Source organism: Furipterus horrens, unplaced genomic scaffold (genome assembly GCF_987537825.1).
Source record: "Furipterus horrens unplaced genomic scaffold, mFurHor1.1.pri manual_scaffold_12, whole genome shotgun sequence".
Classification (NCBI taxonomy): domain Eukaryota; kingdom Metazoa; phylum Chordata; class Mammalia; order Chiroptera; family Furipteridae; genus Furipterus; species Furipterus horrens.
The window spans coordinates 59,806,372-59,829,399 of record NW_028327182.1 but is presented as its reverse complement, the minus strand read 5'-3'; the positions used below and the strand labels follow the sequence as shown (position 1 = coordinate 59,829,399).

The window sequence follows — 23,028 nt, the reverse complement described above, 5'->3', positions numbered from 1 at the left end:
ACAAAATAAATATACAGAAATCGAAGGCATTTCTGTACACCAACAATAAAATATCAGAGACAGAGACAAAAAAGAAAATACCATTTACTATAGCAGCATGAAAAATAAAGTACCTAGGAGTAAACTTAACCAAAGAGATAAAAGACCTGTACTCTGAAAATTACGTAACATTGAAGAAAGAAATTAAGGAAGATACAAATAAATGGAAACAAATAACATGTTCTTGGATGGGAAGAATCAACATCATCAAAATGGCCATACTACCCAAAGCAATTTACAGATTCAATGCAATCCCTATTAAAATACCAATGACATATTTCACAGACCTAGAATAAATACTCCAAAAATTCATATGGAACCTAAAAAGACCCCGAATAGCAAAAGCAATCTTGAGACAGAAGAACACAGCAGGAGGAATCACAACACCAGATATCAAACAATACTACAAAGCCACTGTGATCAAAACAGTTGGTTCTGGCACAAGAACAGACATATAGATCACTGGAACAGAATAGAGAGTCCAGAAATAAACCCAGGCCTCTGTGGTCAGCTAATATTTGATAAAGGAGGAAGGAACATAAAATGGAGTGAGAAGAGCCTCTTTAACAAATGGTGCTGGGAGAACTGGACAGGGACTTGCAAAAAAAATGATACTAGACCACCAACTTACACCACACACGACAATAAACTCAAGATGGATCAAAGACTTAAATGTAAGCCATGACACCATAAAAGTCCTAGAGGAAAACATAGGCAGGAAAATTTCAGATATCTCACGTAACAATATCTTCACGGATACATCTCCTAAGGCAAGAGAAATAAAGGAAAAAATAAACAAATGGGATTACATCAAACTAAAGAGTTTCTGCTCAGCAAAAGAAAACATCAGCAAGACGAAAAGGAAACCAACCATATGGGAAAACATATTTGCCAATGACATCACAGACAGGGGACTGATCTCCAAAATATATAAAGAGCTTATACGACTCAACATCAAGAAAACAAACAATCCAATTAAAAAACGGGCAAAGGACCTGAACAAACACTTCTCTGAAGAGGACATACAGAAGGTCCATAGACACATGAAAAAATGGTCAACGTCATTAGCCATCAGGGAGATGCAAATAAAAACCACAATGAGAAACCATTTTACACCAGTCAGAATGGCCATCATCAACAAACCAACAAACAACAAGTGCTGGCAAGGATGTGGAGAAATGGGAACCCTACTGCACTGTTGGTGGGAATGCAGACTGGTGCAGCCACTATGGAAAACAGTATGGAACTACGTCAAAAAACAAAACATGGAACTGCCTTTTGAACCAGCGATTTCACTGCTAGAATTATACCTGAAAAATCCTAAAACACTAATTCAAAAGATCTTATGCACCCCTATGTTCATAGCTGCACTGTTTAAAATAGCTAAGTGCTGGAAACAGCCTAAATGCCCATCTGTAGTTGAATGGATCAAAAAACTGTGGTACATTTACACAATGGAATACTATGTAGCAGAAAGAAAGAAGGAACTCCTGCCATTTGCAACAACATGGATGGAACTAGAGAGAATTATGCTTAGTGAAATAAGCCAGGCAAAGAAAGAAAAATACCATATGATATCACCTAATACAGGAAACTAAAGAACAACACAAACAAAAGATTTAAAAAGAACAAAGAGCAGAATAGCAGTCAATAGGGGGGAGGGGGGTGGGAGAGAAGGGGGATAAGTAAGGGAAGGGTTTAGTCAAAGAACGTGTATAAATGACTCATGGACATGGACAACGGGGAGGGATATGATTGTGGGAGAAGGGGTGGGCTGGGTGGGGGAGAGAAATGGGGGAAAAATGGGACAACTGTAATTGAAAAACATAAAAAAATAAAAATAAAGAGGGAAATGATTGCTCCCACCTATATAATCCCATTGTCCTAAAATGGAATTGTGAACTCAGATCACAACCTATTCAGTTATGCCTTGAGTATTACAGGCAATAAGAGATTTAAAATAAATTCGAAGTTGATTCTCTTTTTAAAAAAATAATTCCAAAGAGGTGAAGAGATGAATTAAAATAGGCTTTAGTTTCCAGAAGGTGCCCACTGATATCATAATTAGGGATTATATAAATTAGGACTTAATATACGTCTTGAGAAAGATAATCAGTTTCTCGAAGCAGATAAATATAGTTCACAGAGGGCCTTCAGGGAACCAAAATAGATGAATTTCACTTATCAAACAGAACTTGCCTACTATGGATTGCACCTATAATTGTTTAATAGGTTATAACTTCAAAAACACAAACAGAGGGTATGCAGACCTATAACTGACACATTACAAAAGATTAGGGCTCTTGTTTTACCTAAGTTCAAATATGAAAATTATGACAAACCAGGCCTTCACTACTTTCTACAGATAATCTAGTCCTTACTTTGTATTTAGATCCTAATAAATGAAAAATCTGAGGCACAGGCCTAAGAATTTACACTCAGAATAGTTATATACATCTAATAATGAAATAACTGTATTTTACTTCTTTAATTATTAGTTTCCATGAGATGAAATTCTGAATCAAAATAAAAATGCTAGAAAAGTAAAAATAGAAAGAATTGGTAAAATTACCAAAACTCTGCCTAATCATGTTAAGCTTAACCAAATATTTGTAATAGTCCACATGTCCTACTCTCGACCTACCTGGGGCCTCTAGAAGACCATGTATATTGATTTGCAGGTAATTTCTCTCTCAGAGAATACTCAGCAACCATCATATCAGGAGAAACATAAGCACCAACACCTGTGGGATAGATTTCATCGTTAACAAAAAGGACACAAAATACAAATCTTAATTCTAATCCACTGTTCACTTGGCTGTGTGACCTTGGGTAAATTGCTTGATTTCTCTAGGGCATAGCTCTGTCATAAAATGAAAAGTTAAAAAAGAAAACTTAACCAAGGAAAGTTTACTATGTACCAGACATGATACCATGTGCCTTGTTCTGGGATATAAAAATATCTATCAGGATTATTATGTGAATTAAAAATAATGTATCTGAAAGTGTGTAGAGGTATGAAAGAAAAAGAAGAATATGCTTCAAACTTTAAGATATAATATTAGAAATACAAAAGAATTAATTTACTGGTCATTTTTAAATAACCATTCTATCCAAAATTCTACCCATAAAGTTGGCAGTATCCTTCTCCTCAAATATGGTTATAATAAAGAGCAAAAAACAAAGACATAACATGCCAGTCTCCTACATACATATGCAAAAGAGGTCTAGTTAGACTCCGAAACACAATATAGAGATCAAACTTGGTTTTTTCATTTTAGAAATTTGGAAACATGGCCTATAGAGATTTTAAAAAGTACAAAATACACATATATGATTGGTAGAGAAAAGGTTTAGAATCCAGGTCTACCAGCCTCTAATTCCTCTTTACAACATACACATATTCAGAATAGAAGACTGGATAAAACATGTGTGAGTTAAGAGGATTTAGGTTAACAATGCTGCTACATAAAACTACATTTTGTAAAATTTAGTTTAAAATGTTCAGTGACTACGGGGTAAGTAAACAACAAAACACTGAGTATTATAGCAGAGTAGTAAACTTTGATCTTTACCCTTTAGATCTATTTTTTGTTTCATTTTTGTGTGTACTTAAAATATCTAGATAACTATATTACTGGTAGGCACTGTTGTCTTAACATATTATTTACCAAAATTACTTGAAACAACAAATTTTAAATTACATAAAGTAAGCTATATCTTAAAATGTAGAAACTATGAATAAAAACATGTCATATTTACATGTATCTTGTATCTGTAAGATCATTGTCATTTTAAAACAAATTTTTAAAAAGGACCAATTTTGAAATGTTGATACCCAAATATTATATATACATCTACAGTAACTACATACCAATGATATAAATAATACATATATGTCTATGCAGTTATTGATATATACACCAGAAAAATTATTTGGAACCAAACAGTTTTTATAGTCATGTATCCAACAACAAATGTCAAGAAGTCTTATTTTGATTTCAAGTAAAAATAAACAAAAAAATTTTTAGGCATCATTTACTACATACTTGTTTTTCTTAATTCATCCTCATTCATGCTGCACATTTAAAAAGAACAGGAGATAGGGTTTTATATTTTGTGGGTTTTTCTGCATAAGCTGGCAGCCACTGTACTATTATGTAAGTTAACTATTATTCTCATGCTATGACTGCAACTAATTTTGATTTCCTATAAAACTTGGTGATGGACATTTTTTTTTCCATTAGAGTACAGTGGAACAGACAATACTGCATCATATCTAAAGACCAAAAAGTGGAAGAAAAGCCACATTCATGGAACAAATGTGTTTCAACTGCTTTTCTCATTATTAAAGCTTTCTTCCACATCTGGTTCTTTCTTCATGTCCCAAGAGAAATTAAAGGAGGAAAAACTATACTATAAATAAGTAGTCTTAAACTGCAAAAAAAAGTAAAGCAAGTATATTTATGTTGTTCACTTAGTCTGAAAAGCCTTTTCCTCAATCATTTCTACTAATTAAAACATTTATTTCCATCGTCGTCGGCAGCCGTCCGTCTCGAGAGACGATGGTGTAGCTTCTGAAGAGTCTATCTGCACCGCCGAGAATGGCTGTGCAGTCCGACTCGGGAGTGACATAGTATCTGTCTCCTCCCGTGTTGAATCGACATCTTGCGATGACGCTGAAGCTACAGAGCCTGGGCAGGGTAATATGAAGGGTCTGCTGTTGCCCATGCAGCAGACCCCCCCTCTCTTTGCAGCTGAAGGATCCAAGGGAAAGACGGAGTCGATACAGCTTGGGTTCAGGTGCGCCGCAGGAGTTGCCGGTGTTGACTACAACATCAAACCGCCTTAGGGACTCCGGCTCCGGATTTTCTGTCGGGGTTTACTCCCTTAGCCTTTCCTCTGAAGAGGTATGCCGCAAGGCAGCGGAGGTTTTTTGGAGTCAGAGTTTTCCTTCTCTGATGTACCCTGACTGGAAGATCGAACCAGCGACACTTAGCTCGCAGGCCGACGCTCAATCCACTGAGCTAAACTAGCCAGGGCAGCTAATTATATTCTTCCAGAAAGCCTCATCTAAATTCTCAAATCAGAAGTGGCTGCACTTTTGTTTCCTACAGCACTGTATCTGTACTTCCATTAAACCACTTACTCCAGTCTACTGTAAAGTAAATTCCAGATCAGCAGGCCCCAATAAGATTTTAGTTTCCTGGGGGTGTATTTAAGGTTTATGGCAGCTTGCAATACACAGAGATCCAATTAACATTGAATTAACTAAGGGGTTTTTGTTTGCTTATTTTTAAACAAGTCCACTTCTAAAATAGGAAACTAACCTATTACACTTGATGTAGTTCCACCTGGACAACCGACTGTAGAAAGGCATGGGCCATTATTACCAGCACTTGAAACATAAATTATATTATGCTTCCACACTGCTTCATTAATTACTTCACAAATCCTCCTGAAAGAGAGAAAATTCCTTTGAACATAAAAAGCTGTCCTGCTTTTCAAGAACAACAGTATCATTATGTGAGAATATTTGCAAATATGGTTTATAAAAAAACAAACTAAAATATGGTTGCAAGTAGAACTAAAACAGTGGCTGCAAATAAGGAAGCGTGCATTAGAAACTCAGGGGACATTCTGAAAATATAAATGCTTAGCCTCTATTCCCAAAGTATTTATCATACCAAAATATTGTTCAAATGCATGGTTAGGTAACTTTTAACACCACCCACCATTGGTGGGATATGATACAGCCCTAGCTGGGTTTTAGTGTTGGGAAGCAGTTACGAGCCTAGGTTAAATGCGGAGAAATGCCAAATACAAACTGAATATATGTGAGGAAAACTACAAAAGGGCTGAAAGCAAATACTGAATGAAAAGCAGTGACTGGGTAGCGGGGCGACAGGCGGTTTCACTTCCATCCCCCACTTAATGTATTCAGAAACAACTCCTTGGGGCATTCCTGTAAGTATATATTATATTTGTGATTATTGACAAAGGTGAAAGGAAAATAAAGCACTAGGGAGAACTTAAGAGTAAGATTTAAAATATAAGAAATCTGTTAGAGCTTGATAGCAAACAAGACAATTGTAGTGGTTTAATTAAAGGAGATGAAGTTAGACCATGAAGAAAATGGAGTCAACGTAACAAAGGAATGGGGCCAAAACACTCCAAGTATAAAAGAAGGGAATTAGGGAAAGATGACTTGAAATACATGAATATCAAAAAAGGAGAAAAGAAATACACTTAGGTAAATAAAATACTGAAGCAAAAAAGGGACAAGATGGCATTCACAAATGAAAAGACTGAAGATGACAGGGTACTTGTTAGGCAGGAAAAGGATGTGTCACAAGAAACCTAGTAGTACTAGTTATCTGGAAAAATTAAGTTATTTGTGTACAGCAAAATACAGGGTCTGGGCTTTGTAAAATTTGCATTTTGGCAGGATTTTATGAAAAACTTAAGACACTGGATGATAGGTATATATGAATGGTGGGGGGAGTGATCAATAAGAAAATACTCTAAATAAGGTAATTTCGAAGTTGTTACTATGAAGAAAACAAAGTGAGGTAACATGAGGTCAAGAGTAAGCCACTGGATTCGGCAGCAGGAAGACAACGACGATGCAGGGAGGAGGGCTCAGGATGAGACTCAGAACGTGAACATACACAACTAAGTTTTGCTGAAAAAATGAGTGAAAGCAGTATGAAATGAAGAGGGTTTGTCTCTGTTTTAAAGCTGGTGACTCTAGAGCATGTATGTGTAGTGCTAATAAACCAGGAAAGGGGAGAGGAAATAGGAACCAGATCGCAAGTGCTTGAGTGACTTCTGATTGGACACAATAGGGAAGGCAGAGAAGAAAGGGCACAAGTTCCCTGTTGAGTGCTTTTATTCTCTTTGGGAGAGTAAGAGGTGAAGACTTTACTGAGGGAAGAAATGGAAGGACACTGAAGGTCTTTGAGAAGAAAAGGTGTAAAATGATCATATAGGAGTTAAAGGGTAAATGCAGTGTGATAAAAGACAATGCTGTGTAAACATCTGACATTTGTGGTCTGAAATTTAAGGCGGATCAGTGCAGGTCTCTAGCAAAGTCTGGTGGATCAGGTGCAGGATCTGCGAAGGAAGTTAGAGTGAGTTTTGTCAGGTAGTTACATATGAAAGAGTTCAGGCTGCCTGTGGATGAGGAATTCTAGTGATGGACAAGGTGGGCGTCCCTGGGTAGGAAGAAATAAGAACATCAAGGATATATGACCACTGGAATGAGGGCCATAGGTCTGGGAGACATAGTTATCATCTAACCACAGTGTCTGCTTTTTCTCAATCATAATTTTCAATCCAGTTATGAAAAGCATTTCATATTCTTCATCAGCTAAGTGTCTATGGCTAACAAGTGTCAAAGAACACTCACCCAGAATTTGGCCAGTGAGTTGCTTCTCCATAACTGTAGTTGACAAGATCACACTTATGATTTATAACTTCTATCATCTATTAAAAAGATGAAGAGTCTAATTTAGGCAGCAATGTTCAGAAACAGATTAGCCAGGAAAAAAAAGGCAGAGAATCCCATAGTTTCTTAATCAATCATATTCTACTTCAAATCTAAATATATAAGTTACTTCTAGGCATATAGTTAATAAATTTTTAAAGAGGTAGGGGTAGACAGAGTATAGTAAGCAATTTATATAACAAAACTAGTATTTGCAGAATGGAGTAGGGGAGAGGAAGAGAAAAGGGAATGGTTCTTACTAAATTCTAAAAATTACTAAAATTAAAATATAATTCATATGTTAAAATGAAATGTAGATCATTAAATTCTTCTTAGGCTGATGGAGCAAGCTGGCTAAGAGGCCTTTTTTGTTGTTTTAAAGTATCTCAAAATAGCTTGCTAGAAGATTTACTAGAAATGATAAGTATAGCATAGTATTTTTATATTCTCCAATTCTAGTAATTTTAATAAAAATAACTAAAAAATATTCTTGGCAAGCTCAGAGTACTTTATAAAACTAAAACTATCCAAGATTGTCAATCATTAACCCTCTAAATCAAGACCTCAAAATAACTCACAGCTCTTATAAGGCCTGTGCCTGTTTCCATTGTGCTCAGTCTTGTATCACCAATCTTGATTGAAAGAATTTGAGCACCAGGAGCTACACCATTCCGTTCAGGTTCTTCTGGAAAATGTCCAGCAGCTATACTAGCTACATGTGTTCCATGAGCTCCTAGAGGGAAAAAGAGGGGAATATGATAAAAAGTCTCACAGATTCAAACTTTCAATCATTCCATTCAATTTCTATATCAATCAAAGAAAAATAATAAAATAAAAACATACTCTAATCTTAATATTTAATAACATGCTACCTTAATTCTTTTATCAATAATTCACAAAAATTAAACTCTTTAAATTACATACACTATTCTGCTAACTTGGATTCTAGCCTGTTCGTTGAGAGCAAAAATGCAAGTTACAAGGATAAGAAAGTATTTGCAATATATATAACTGAAAAAGAGCTTACATCCAGAATATAATCTTTCAAATCCAAAGGAAAAGATAAAGATGGAAGTGTAGGTGAACACAGCTCGCCTCCTTGCACAACCATAGCAAAAACTGCAACTAAACTACAAAACAACTATCACCCAGAATTGTTAGAAAATCCAGCTGTATGAAAGCCAGAAAACCAAGGAGTTAAAGAAGTCACATTCATACAGATGGGTAAGAGGGACGGAAACATGGAGACTATGAGAAATGGAACGGGTGGTCCCAAACCCATGTGTGGTGGATGAAATCGAGAGGGATATCTTAGGAGAGAGGGATCCCAGCCCCACACCTGACCATCCAGCCCAGGGTTCTAATTCCAGGAAGGTAAGTCCCTATAACTTCTGGCTATAAAAACCAGTGGGGATTGGGGTGGTGGAAGAAAACTGCAGGATTCCCAGGCATCTCCTCTTAAAGGGCCTGCAGTGGACTTAGGACTTACTCAGACTCACTCCCCCTAGATTCTAGTACCCAAGCACCAGCTTGAAGGGCACCAGTGACATACTGGGAGAAACTGAAGTGTCTGGCATCAAGGCAGATGCCAGATGACAGCTTCCTCCCAGACGTTACTACAGAAGCACCGCAGTGGCACTGTCCCCTTTCTCAGTCCTCCCTCACACAGAGCCACAGAGTAGCAACACTATATTAAGAGACTATCAACCTGGTTCACATGGATTGCCTCACCCTGGAGATTATGGAAGGCTCCACCCCTTCCAATTCACCACTGTACTTTTCTACAATAGGCCATGCTACTAAGACAGGGAGTCAAAGCAGCTCTACCTAACACATAGAAAAAAACAAAACAACACAGGGAGGCTGACAAATTAAGGAGACAAAAAATATGGCCCAAATGAAAGAACAGAACAAAACTCCAGAAAAAGAACTAAACAAAATGGAAATAAGCAATCTATCAGATGCAGAGTTCAAAACACTGGCTATTAGGTTGCTCAAGAAACTCAATACATACTTCAACAGCATAAAAAAGACATAGGCAGAAATGAAGATTACATTAACTGAAATAAAGAAAAATTTACAGGGAACCAACAGTGGAGTGGATGAAGCTGAGAATCATATCAATGATTTGGAATACAAGGAAGGAAAAAAACATTCAATCGTAACAGCAAGAAGAAAAAAGAATCCCCAAAACACAAGGATACGCAAAGGTGCCTCTGGGACATCTTGAAATGAACCAACATTCGAATCATAAGGATGCCATAAGAAGAGAAAGAGCAAGAAATTGAAAACTTATTTGAAAAAATAATGAAAGAAAACTTCCCCAATTTGGTGAAGGAAATAGACACACAAGTCCAGGAGGCTCAGAGTCTCAAACAAGATGGATGCAAAGGACCACACCAAGACACACCATAATTAAAATGCCAAAGCTTAAAGACAAAGAGAGAATATCAAAAGCAGCAAGAGAAAAGCAGAGAGTTAACTGCAAAGGAGTTCCCATAAGACTGTCAGCTGCTTTCTCAAAAGAAACTTTGCAGGCAAGAAGGGACTGGAAAGTATTCAAAAGAATGAAAAGCGAGGACCTACAACCTAGAATACTCTATCTAGCAAAGATATATTTAGAATGGAAGGGCAGATAAAGTGCTTCCCAGACAAGGTAAAGCCATTATTACATAAAATGTTAAAGGAATTTATTTAAGAAAAAGAAGGTTAACACTATGAACATTTAAATGGCAATAAATCACAAGTATCAGCAACTGAATCTAAAAAACAAACTAAGCAAACAAGCATAACAGAAACAAATCATAAATATGGAGATCATTTGGAGGGTTACCAGTTGGGAGGGGGAAGCAGGAGAATGGGAGGAAATGTGCAGGGATTAAGAAGTACAAATTGGTAGGTACAGAACAGACAGGGGGATGTTAAGAACAGTAGAGAATATATAGTAGCCAAAGAACTTATATGGATGACCCATGGACATGAAAAAGGGGTATGGATTTCCAGAGGGAATGAGGGGTACCAGGTAAAGGGATGCAGAAGGGGGAAATTGGGAAAACTTTAACAGCATAATCTATAAACTATATTAAAAAAACACTAAAAGTGGAACTGCCTTCAGACCCAGAGACCCCACTGCTGGGATCATACCCTAAGAATCCTGTAACACCAATTCAAAAGAACCTATGCACCTGTATGTTCACAGCAGTGTTACTTAAAGTAGTCAAGTGCTGGAAACAGCCTAAGTGCCCATCAGTAAATGAGTAGATTAAAAAACTAGTACATTTACACAATAGAATACTACACAGCAGAAAGAAGGAAGGAATTCCTACCCTTCGTGACAGCATGGATGGAACTGGAGAGTATTATGCTAAGTGAAATAAGCCAGGTGGTGAATAAACACCATATGATTTCACCTATAAGAGGAACCTAATGAATAAAACAAATGAGCAAAACAGAACCAGTGACATGGAAATAAGGAAGAAATTGACAACGACCAGGGGAGAGGGGGGATAGTAGAGAAGTGGAAGGGTCTAGTCAAGGAACAAGTATAAGGGACCCACGGACATGGACATAGGGTGGGGATTGTCTGTGGGAGTGTGGGTGGGTAGGTGATCAGGGTAGGGGAAAGCAATGGGGAAAAAATTGAGACAACTGTAACTGAACAACAATAAAATGAAATAAATGAGAAAAAAAAAACAAAGGAAAAGACAGAATGCAAAAGAAAAATGGGTAAAACACTTTGAAGGCATTTCACAAAAGAGCAAAAGCGAATGGCACATAAATATATGAGATATTGAACTTCACTGGTCTGTCTGGGAAATGCAAATCAAAGCCACATAACTTTCAAAATAAGTAAAACTTTAAGGCTGGCAACAGCAACTGTGGGTGGGGATGTGCACTTACACACTGCTGGTGGGAGAGAAGACTAGCATCTGGAGAGCTAAATACAGGCCTACCCTACGATTTAGCAATTCCACCTCTAGCTATACCCTAATAGAAATGTGTGCACATGAACACCAAAAGACAAATGCAAAAATGTTCATGACAGCATTGTTTATAAAATTCAAAAACTTGAATGGATACACAGCATATTCACAGAATTTAATATTACATATTACACAGCAATATATGTAGTGTACACATCTACACACTATGAGATAGAGCAAACAAAAATGAGACTGATTTATAGAAGTCACATGCAAAAAAATATTATATATACATAATCAATTTATATAAGTGGAAAAATCACCATAGTAGGTTGAACCATGTGTAATCACCACTATTTAATAATTTCTGACCTATTAAAACAGCAATACTGGATCGTTCTAACTAATGTGCTAATAAAAATAAGGACAGTAGCTAACTTTGGGAGGATGGCAGGTACGTTGGTGGTTAGGAAGAGACATGATAAGGGATCTGACAATGCTTTATTCCTTCACTTGGGTGGTGGTCAAACAGAAGTGTTCACTTTGTGATAATTCAATGCACATACAATTTGTGATTTGTATACTTTTCTCTACATATGTTATATACCAATGAAATAAACCCAAAATAGGCCTTTTGTAAAAGTGAAAAAGTTTCTTAAAAAAGCAGGGGTAGAGAGAAATATCTCATATTGCCAGATAAACAATCACACAAACATAATGATGAATGACAACTAGTATTGGGCCGTAATGTTTGTGTGACACTATAGTTGGGAGTGCATGGATAAATGAGAGCATATGATTCTTCCAGCTGGGTTTGCTGCAATGTTGAGACTCCTCAGCTCTAGGCAACTATAGTCATATAGGAATATGAACCCAATATTACCAATTCTTCCTTTCATATTTTTTTCCAATAAAAATAAGAAAGCTGGATTTTAATGTAACCATCTCCCCTCAAACAAACAAAAAAACCCACTTTGTCACCACCACCTACCAGTTAAGAATGGCTAAAATTCAGCAGACTGACCACACGATGTGTGGACAAGAATGTGGAGCTCCTGGAGCACTCACTCTTTACTCTGCTGGTGGAATGTGGAAAGGTGCAGCCACTGTGGAAAATAACTTGCAATTTTCTTAAGAAGTTAAATATATACCTACTATGACTAACCAGTCCCCCTAGATGTACTGAATTAAGCCAAAACATATTTCCACATCTAGACTTGTATACAAATGTTGGAACAATCAAAATGTTCATCAATAGGTGAATAAATAAAATAAATCATGATATACTCATATCATGAAATATACTCATTAATAAGGTACAAGCTATTTATAAGCATAATATAAGTGAACTTAAAACAATTGCTCTGAAACAAGGCAAGCAAAAAAAGTATAATTTTAGTTCACTTACACAAAATTCTAGAAAATGCCAAATAATCTAAAGTGACAAAAAGCAGTTCAGTGGCTACCTGGGTTGTGGGTGGAGACAAGGCTGATTTACAAAGGAAGACAAGCAAAATTGTGCGGGTGATAGATATGTTCATTATCTTTTTGAAATTATTTATTTACTTATTTATTTTTAGAGAGAAGGGAAGGGAGGGAGAAAGAGGGAGAGAAACATTGGTGCCATCAGCTGCCTTTCACACACCCCCAACTGGGGACCTGGCCTGCAACATAGGCATGTGCCCTGACTAGGAATCAAATTGGCAGCCTTTTGGTTTGCAGGCCAGCACTCAATCCGCTGAGCTGCACCAGCCAGGGCAATTTGTTCATTAGCTTGACAGTGGTGATGGTTTCCTGAGAGTACACATCTATCAAAACTTACCAAATGTATACACACACAGAGTATATATTACTGTACTACAATTATTCAGCTATTTCTTAATAAAGTTCAGGGAGGGGTGATAAAGAGTTAAAGCCTTTCTACTTCATTGTCCTTGCTTCCTCATCAGGAATAACCTCTATCCAGAAACTGGTGTGTATATTTTTCACATCTATTCTTTTATCATAAAAACACACATTCATAAATATTGTAAGGTATTATTTTGCATATTTTATACAAATGTCTTATCATTAGTATATTTTTAATTATAAATTTAAGTATCTGAGATAAGTATATACATATTTCTTTGTTTTGATTGCTGTAAAATATAATATTCCATTATGAATAGTACACAATTTTAAAACTTTATTCTTTTGTTCATGGGTATTTAGATTGTTTCACCCAAAAGTACAAACAGTCAGGAAGAAAGATCTTCCCTATACATTCTGTCAATTCAAAAAAGTTGGAATTTCTCAAGGTTAATATTTGGAAGTAAAATTACTGTTCACCAGATGAATTATGCTAATGGATATTTTTGTGGTTGGATCATGCTTGTATTCTTAGAGTGGATCCTACATGACTATGACTTTAAGAAACAATACCTTGCCAGGGAATTAAATCCCATTTATTAGCCCAGCCCAGATATAGTTCTTTAGTTGGAATATCTAAATTAAATTCCCCATAAGGCTGCTTTTGGCTATATGAATTTATCATCTTGCACTTTGTAAATTTAACTATAATTAACAAATATGAAACAGAATACCTCCACTGGTCACAATAGAGAGCAGGTTTCCATCATCATATATATTAACGGAATAATTCAGCATCTCAGCTGTGCCAAAAGAGCCATATTCTTGGGCTTCTTTGTAGTTTCTTAATACAGTAGATTTGCTCAAGTCCCCATCTTCATTTGAATCAATGCAGGCTCTATAAATTCAGAATACAGAATAGTTAATGAACTCTATTTTCTTACCTCACTAAAAATCATATAATACTGTTTCTCAGTCTTACTACCCAATCTGTTTCTACCACAGCAAACAGTAATTACCCAGTTAAGATTTCTGTTTTACAGACATTAGCAAAAATTAATACAGCTTCAGAAAACTCCAGGCAGAAAGCATTACAGCCACTTAAGAAATGAGACCAAAGCTTAACCTAGAGATTTAGAATAGCTTAGGATGATTTTTAACACATAGCCTAGGCCTTACTTCCTGCTTCTTCTAGAACTGGCTTCATGAATTCAACAACATATGCAGTCTCCTTGAAGCAAGAACTATTATCAAGCTTTCGTCCCACAGTTGTAGAAACTTTAGGCAAACATTTATTTTTTACAGAAAGCATTTTCTACATGGTTATATGGCTGTCCTCCTGTCTGCTCTTTCCTAATTTTAGCTTTTTAATTGACAGAGGGTATTTTTATAAATGATAAGGTACATATTTCATTAACAAACAAAAACAAATTGGAAAGAAGGATCTCTAAAACTGATTTTATGTATATAAGGGGGACCCAACCCAACCCCCCAAAAACCCTGGTATTTATCAAAAATTGTGTATTTATTCTTACATGTTTAAACTTCAGTCACCTTCTAAGTACTCTCCATTTGATGCAATACACCTATCTAGACTTTTTTCCACTGCGCAAAACAGTTTTTGAATTCATTGATTTTAATGCCTTTTAGTGCTTCTGCCATTTTTTGTTTCACCTCTTCCACATGGCAAAATGTTTCCCTTTGGGGACTTTTTTCATTTGGGGAAACAAAAACACATTGCTCAGGATGGGATCAGGTGAATAGGGACAGTGAAACATGAAGGTCATGCCGTTATTGGTAAAAAAACTGCTGAACATTCAGCATGGTATGGGCAGATGTGCTCGTAAATCACCCATCATGAAACAGACAAACACACTGAAAGAGTCTTCAAAAAAATTCACAGAAGATTCTCACAACACCAGCTGGCACACTGATAAGGATGGGTTCCTAGAACACTCATTTTGTGGGAGAAGCCTGTACTACAGGGTCCCGGCCTCCAGAAGATAGTTCTGGGTGTTTTGGGTCCCCCCTCATATACCTCAATCAATGCATACCTAAAATGTTTTACGACATTTCAAAGAAATGACATACAATACAGCAAGATACAGAAGAGTGAACACTCAGGAGGAAAATTAGGTAAAGAGAAAACAAGAAGCATATCAACTGGAGGTAGGAAATGGTTAAAAAGTAAAATGTATGGATTTCCAGCCAACATGGAGGCCTAGACAGACATGCTGGGTGTCCCTCCACAACTAAAAAGGAATACAACTACCTCAGAACTAGAGAAAACCAGAAGTTCCAGAAAATCAAGCTGCATAGAAGTCCAACAAACAAAGATATACTCATCGAGACAGGTAAGAGGGGTGGAGCCCAAGCAGAGAGGATGTGGTGTGGTGGCGCTGACAGCGGCAGGCCAGCAGAAAGTGCAGTCACACATTTAATAAGTGGGGAGGGACACCTGCAGAGCACTCCCAGCTCCTGACCAAACCGTGCAGCTTCCGGTCCCAGTGCTGGGGAAAATCAAGCCTCATTGCTTATGACTATGCAAATCAGTGGGGGTTGGGGACTCTGTTGGTCTTTCAAGTCTGCTTGTTTAAAGGGCCCCCATGGTCCTAGAACATCCACAGACCCAGCCACTCTGGGAACGACAACAAAGGCAACAGTTAGAGAGGTACCAGTCCCATAGGAAAGTGGGAAAAGTGCCTGGAAAAGTGGCAAGTGCTGAGCAGGCAGCATTGTTCCCTCTCAGACCCCTCCCCCACATACAACACCACAGCGTGGTGAAACGGGTTGCCCTGTACTGATGAATACCTAAGGCTGCACCCCTTAAACGTAACAGGTGAGACAGCTCTACCTAAGACAGAAGCAAACAAACACAGAAGCATCTCAAGATAAGGAGACAGAGAAGTATGGCCCAAAAGAGAGAATGGATCAAGGTTCCAGTGGGAGAACTAAGCGACAAGGAGGTAGCCAACCTAACAGACACAAGAGTTCAAACCACTGGTGATAAAGATGTTCACAGGCTTGACAGGTATGTCTGAGTACGGCAAACTCATAAGGGAAGAAGCGAAGGCTATGCTAAGTGAAACAAAGGAAAACCCACACAAAACCAATGGTGAAGGGAAGGAAACCGGGGTTCAAATCAATGATTTGGAACATAAGGAAGAAAACAGTCAACCAGTACAAAATGAGGAAACAAGAATTGAAAAAGATGAAGAGAGGCTTAGGAGCCTCTGGGACAACTTTAAACATCCCAACATCCAAATCACAGGGGTGCCAGAAAGAGAAGAGGAAAAGCAAGAAACTGAAAACTTATGTGAGAAAATAATGAAGGAAAACTTCCCAAATTTGGTGAAGGAAATAGACATACAAGTCCAGGAAGCATGGAGAGTCCCAAACAAGCTAGACCAAAAGAGGACCACACCAAGACACATCATAATTAAAATGTCAAATGTTAATGATAAAGACAGAATCTTAAAAGCAGCAAGAGAGAAGCAGAGAGTTACCTACTTAGGGGTGCCTATAAGACTATCAGCTGATTTCTCAAAAGAAATTTTGCAGGCCAGAAGGGATTGGCAAGAAGTATTCAAGGTGATGAAAAGCAAGGACCTACAACCAAGATTTTTCTATCCAGCAAAGCTATCATTTAGAATGGAAGTGCAGATGAAGTGCTTCCCAGACAAAGTAAAGCTAAAAGAGTTCATTATCACCAAGCCATTATTATATGAAATGTCAAAGGGACTGACTTAAGAAAAAGAAGATCAAAACTATGAAAACTAAAATGACAACAAACTCACAACTATCAACAACTTAATCTAAAAAACAAAAACAAAACCCAACCAAGCAAACCAGAATAGGACAAAATCATAGGTATAGGAATCATTTGGAGGGTTATCAGCTGGGAGGGAGAACGGGGAGAAATGGGGAAATGGTGCAGGGACTAAGCAGCATAATTGTTTGGTACAAAATAGACAGGGGGAAGTTAAGAATAATATAGGAAAGGATGAAACCAAAGAACTTATATGCATGACCCATGGACATGAACTCAGGGGGCGAGGACTGCTGGGGGAAGGGGGTTACTGGGCAGAGTGGAACAAAGGGGAAAAAATTGGGACTACTGTAACAACATAATCAATACAATATACTTATAAAAAAAGAAGAAACACTGTTATCAAAGTTTCCTGAATAGCTTTTAGAAAAAAAGCTATTTAGAATCTAAAACAAAAAACAAAAACAAACTAAGCAAACAACTAGGACAGGAACATAATCATAGATATGGATGGAGATCACATGGAGGATTATCAGTGGGGAGGGGGAAGGGAGAGAATCGGAGAAAAAGTATAGGAATTAAGAAGTATAATCGGTAGCTACAAAATAGATAGGGAGATGTTAAGAACAATAAAGGAAATAGAGACGCCAAAGAACTTTTATATGCACAATCCATGGATATGAACTAAGGGGGGTGATTGCTGGAGGGAAGAGGGGTACCAGGTAGAGGTGGGCAAAGAGAAAAATTGGAACAACTATTAATAGCATAATCAATAAAATATACTTTAAAAAAGGTACATTGTAATGTAAACAATCTGAGAAAAATAATCAAGTCATCATATCTTGTTCTGTATCTTGAGAAATGATTCTCTGTATAGGAAGACGGACTTAAACTACAAAACTATACTTAATTTCAAGTTTTAGGGATTAAAAAAAGGGAAATATATTCTATCAAAAGCAAAAATAGTTTTAAAGAAAGGATACAGTTTACTGCTGGTACCCTAAAACACGCATATGCCTAAATATCTGTATTAAAAACATATTTCTATTTCCATGCAGACAAATTCAAAAAGTCATACCACCGAACTCCAAGAAACACACCTTCAGAGTACAATTCAATAAGAAAGAATCTGAAAGTGTACAGTATAGGAAACTTGGTATAAATCACCAAGATTATTATTATCATTAGTAGCAGCAGAAGTAATAGCTTACATTTACTGAGTGCATACTGGGTCTAGAAACACCCGAATGATTTTTTACAAAATCCCTTAGGAAGCTATTATTATCACCTCAATTAACAGTAATGAAACAGGCTTAGAGAGGTGTAAAGTGTTCAAGGTCACACAGCTAGGATTCCATTTCAGAGACTGAATTCTGTATCATATTGTCTGTATTATACTGCCTTAGTTCAACTTAACTACCTTATCTCTATGGAGATATCTTCATTCAACTTTCTTCATTTACCCAAAGTAGATATTTTGCAATAATCTTTTGCAGTTACTTTCCAAATTGCCCAAAATCAATTGGGAACATTTCTAGATATATCAGTGATTAACCTGCTAAAAGCAGGTTTAATGATAACTAGTTAGTCAAATAAGCTTCTTTAAAACACATAAGAGTCAGGTTTAGTGTTTAAAGTACTAAGAAGTTCAAAAGACTTGTCCAAAACTAGCCAAAAGCCAATCTGGCTTTCAAATAGTTTTGCTTAGTGATGTTAATGTCATAATAAACCACATCTCTGACAGTTCAGAGGGTTTAATGTCCCTCAGAGTAGATAAAAATATTATGAAGAGCTATAAAATACATAGAGTTTACCTCCAGACTTCACCATCATGCCATACCAAGCAGTCATATACAGGGCCAGGATCACTATATTTTTTCTCAAAAGAATTTAGCAATTCCACTTGACTTTGAAGCTCCTCCTTGATTAATTTATTTGCCTAATCAATTAGAACATACATTAATATTAGCACATTTTGTACTCTTGAAATGTTATATTAACACATAACCAAAGACACAGTATGACTTAACAGTAAAGTCATTTTACCCTAGAAAAATATGAGAAAATATTCTCTTTATATCTATGCAACTTGTAGTTCAATTTAATGATTCAGGTATCAATTAATATTAAACATTTAAAAATAATACTTCTTTTATTCAATTTCTCATTCAGTTACTCACTCTACCTGCTTTGAGAAAGACACTATATGTTAGTGATATCTTTTGGCCAAAACATGTGTTGGTCATCTATCTGTAACTGTATAACCCAGTTACAAAATTAATTCTAAAATTGCTATAAAATAGGTTATCAACTTTTAGATTTTATATCAGGACTGTTTCCATTTAAAATGTGTTTCTTAAGAACTCAAATAAATAATAAAAATCATGAACTCTCTTATCTCTTTTAGAATATACTAAGTAAAATACAAACTATATTCATGACCATGAATATATAAGCTGTTGTTTAACCATTTTGATCTATAAAAATGAGAATTTCAAATGCTTCAACCTAAGTATTTTTTTAACTACACACTATCTTAGACTGTGATACATTCACCTGAATGGTCCTAGTAAATAAAAATTTAATTTTCACATGTTCCAAAAATCTTAAGCTATGCTTGGTTTTTAATTATTTAGCATACTGAACTTTTACTCCCCCTTAAAGGGAAAAGACAATTATGTAGACATGTTTGGCCTACAATAAAATAAAATGAAAAATTAAATCCATATAAAGTTAGCCATATATATGTAGCACCTGAAATACTACATTTATTATGTCCAATAAAAGGCTGAATCAGGACAAATAGTGATCTAATAGAAAATTACACAGCTGTTTAATGAAAGGATGCTGTACATAGATTCAGTAAATATAAATTAAATGTGTATACAGATCTATACAGGCCAGTGGTTTTCAACCCCTGCTGTATGTTATTTAAAGCTCACGGGGAGCTTTTAAAAATGTCTGCCTCTCTGCAAGGTTTTGATTTAATTCCTCTCTAGGACACAAGCACTGGCAGTTTTAAAGCTCTTCATATAATTCTAATATGCAGCCAAGGTGGAGAACCACTAATACAATTCCATTTTTGATTAAGAAAAGGTCCACACATGCATTAAAAAAAAAAATTTAGAAGGCTAAACATAAGAGTTGTTATTATCCCTGGAGGGTGGCATTTTGGAGTCTTTCACTTGCTGCTTTATCCACCTGTGTTGCCCAAAAGTTTCTGTAACTAGCAAATATTTCTACATAATAAATAAAGACATTTTTATTTTATGAATTGATTCAAAAAAATTTACTGGCTATTTAAGGATGGAGAACAATGGGAGCTCTCATCTGAGAGGGGATCCAAAAAAAACCCAGAATTATCTTCTGGAGGCCAGGCATCTGTAGTATAGGCTTCTCCTGCTATGTGAGTGTTCTAGAAACTCATTCTTATCAATGTATAAGCTGGCGTTGTTTTGAGAGGCTGCATCTGGCTTCAGTGAATTTTTTTTGAAGACTCTTTCAATGCATTTGTCCATTTCACAATGGGGAATTTACAAGTATACCTGCCCTCATCGTGGTGAGTGTTCAGCAGTTTTTTTACCAAATGTGGCATGCTCCCTGTGCTCCACCCTCCCTATTCACCGGATCTCACCCCTAGTGACTTTTTTTTGTTTCTCTGGATGAAAAAAGCCCTCAAAAAGAAACATTTTGCTGATATGGGAGAAGTGAAACAAAAAATGGGAGAAGTGAAACAAAAAATGGCAGAAGCACTAAAAAGCATCAAAATTGATTAGTTCAAAAACTATTTTGAGCAGTGGAAAAAACATCTCAATAGGTGTACTGATCACACAGAGAGTACTTTAAAGGTGACAGAAGTTTAAATATGTAAGAATAAATACACAATCTTTTAGTATATAAATTCCAGTTTTTTGGGGATCCCCCCCTTGTATAGTTCTTACAGGCATGTGATTTGGGATGACCAATTATGACTCCCCAAAAACATTCACTAGAATGTTCAAAATAGTATTTTTCATAATACCCAAAATTAAAAACAAAGAAAATATCAATATGCAGAATGGTTATATAAATAGCAGGGAAAGTGAAACTATTTCAACACCCCAAAAATAGATGAATCTCACAAACATTTTGAGAGCAACTACACATGAAAGAATGCACATTGTATGATTCCGTTTTACAAAATTGGAAATAGGTGTAATCATTTAATAGTTTTAGAAGTTAGGATGGTGATTGCCTTTAAAGAGGAACAGGAAAGCAATAAGTAGGGAGAGACATGAGATGGGAGTGTTCACTTTGTGGTAATTCATGGCTATACACTTATGATTTAAGCACTTTTATATATGTTATATGTTCAATAATCAGTTTTTTTAAATTATACATTCGGATTTCAGATTGATAATAAAGGAAAAATGAGTAAAACTAAACAACTTAACACTTGTGGTGAAAAAAAAAAAGTCTTATTAATAATTATCTAAGAACTATGGTACATGGTCCTACAGTGATGTGTAAATACAAATGACGAGCACCAACTTGAGAAGGGCAATTGTTGGCAACATCAAATTCTTCCTGTTTTCTACAAGCTTCTGCCAGGGCCACTCTGTGAATAGGGTCCCAGATTTTTTCCTTCCGTTCTTTCTGTAAAGACAAAAAAATTACCTCACAATGGGGCTGAAAAATATTCAGAGGTAAACCTAGACAGTCATTTATATGGGGATTTAGTTGTTATCAGTTGTGATGCTATGTGATTCTCAGATAGAGGCTAAAAATACATCATTAATAATCAAGTTGATAAATCAATGAATTAATTATTAAAAACTGTTTAGTTCATTACCTGCACCTAGATTTTAGGAGAAAAAGTTTACCAAGGCCCACCCAAATGTATTTTTACACATTGTTTGCCCCAATTTAAATCCTTGACAGAGGACTTAAATAATACTATGTCAGATAACTAAATTTCCAGTCATATAAAGTAATAGAAAATAGTGTATTCTAGGACCTTACAGAGCTTAAAGTGCAAGCAAAGGACAGGAATAAGACTGCAGCTGCATTTTGATGGACATGCAGGCTTCCTCAATTTCCATATTGCCATGCCCCCAGGTTATTTTTTTCTGATCTTCTTTGACTTGCTAGGCTTTTTGTTAATGAAATTGGTCTTACCTTCATCTCCACTCTTTGACGCGGAGTGCCTCCCAATGGAAAAATCCTTTCTAGTAAAATCATCAACTTGACTGAGCTAAGGCAGGCGAGAGGCTCAACTAGAACTTAAACACTCTATATCTGCATGTTACTTTTTACCTTATCAACAGTGATTAAATCTAACATAATGAATAAAAATACCCTGCTATATATGTGCATTTCAGCCTAAAATTTTAAAATAGTGTCCAATAAAATCCATGTGCATTTTTTTTGTAATAATGATTGAGATCTGACTAATAAGTAAAAATTATTATATATGTAATATAACTTCTTACAGTTTATAGACCCCTGGAGAAGTAGATAATATTATGATTAGATAAAAGGAACTGTAGGTCTTACCTCTCAGGCTCATTTTCAAGGATTACATCTTATTTTACAGTTGAAACCCTGAACTTGTCTACATCAATAACTAGTGTCACAGCAATCTTCTAAAGTAGCATTGTCAAATATGGGAGCCACTAACCACATGTTGTTATGTAAAGTGAATTATAAAATATTTTATTAATTAAAATTTCAATTCCATAGTTATACTAGTCACATTTCAAGTTTACAATAACTACCTGTGGCTAGTGACTACTGTAATGGAGAGATATAGAATATTTTGAACCGTTCCATCATCACTGAAAGGTCTATTGAATGGTGCTATTTTAAAGCAGCCTCTTTATCACTTAACTCTACTTTTCTAATGACAGATTTGTCTTTCATATTCTGTCTTAAGGGGTGAGTAACCTTTTCCTTAATACTGAATGATAACTAACTGGAAT

The 23,028-nt window shown here is 36.1% G+C and overlaps 1 protein-coding gene across 4 annotated transcripts in view; it reads right to left on the bottom strand.

Moving 5' to 3' along the window:
- Nucleotides 1-23,028, bottom strand: part of TPP2 (tripeptidyl peptidase 2) — a 99,214-nt gene that overhangs the window by 54,592 nt on the left and 21,594 nt on the right. For all 4 annotated transcript variants that reach the window (XM_090258927.1, XM_090258926.1, XM_090258924.1 and 1 more), the window contains exons 4-10: nt 21,599-21,703; nt 18,883-19,007; nt 14,034-14,197; nt 8,107-8,261; nt 7,451-7,527; nt 5,370-5,497; nt 2,684-2,783 (exon numbers count right to left, since the gene is read on the bottom strand). In XM_090258927.1, the coding sequence (XP_090115053.1) occupies nt 2,684-2,783; nt 5,370-5,497; nt 7,451-7,527; nt 8,107-8,261; nt 14,034-14,197; nt 18,883-19,007; nt 21,599-21,703 (854 nt within the window). The remainder of the gene's footprint in view (nt 1-2,683; nt 2,784-5,369; nt 5,498-7,450; nt 7,528-8,106; nt 8,262-14,033; nt 14,198-18,882; nt 19,008-21,598; nt 21,704-23,028) is intronic.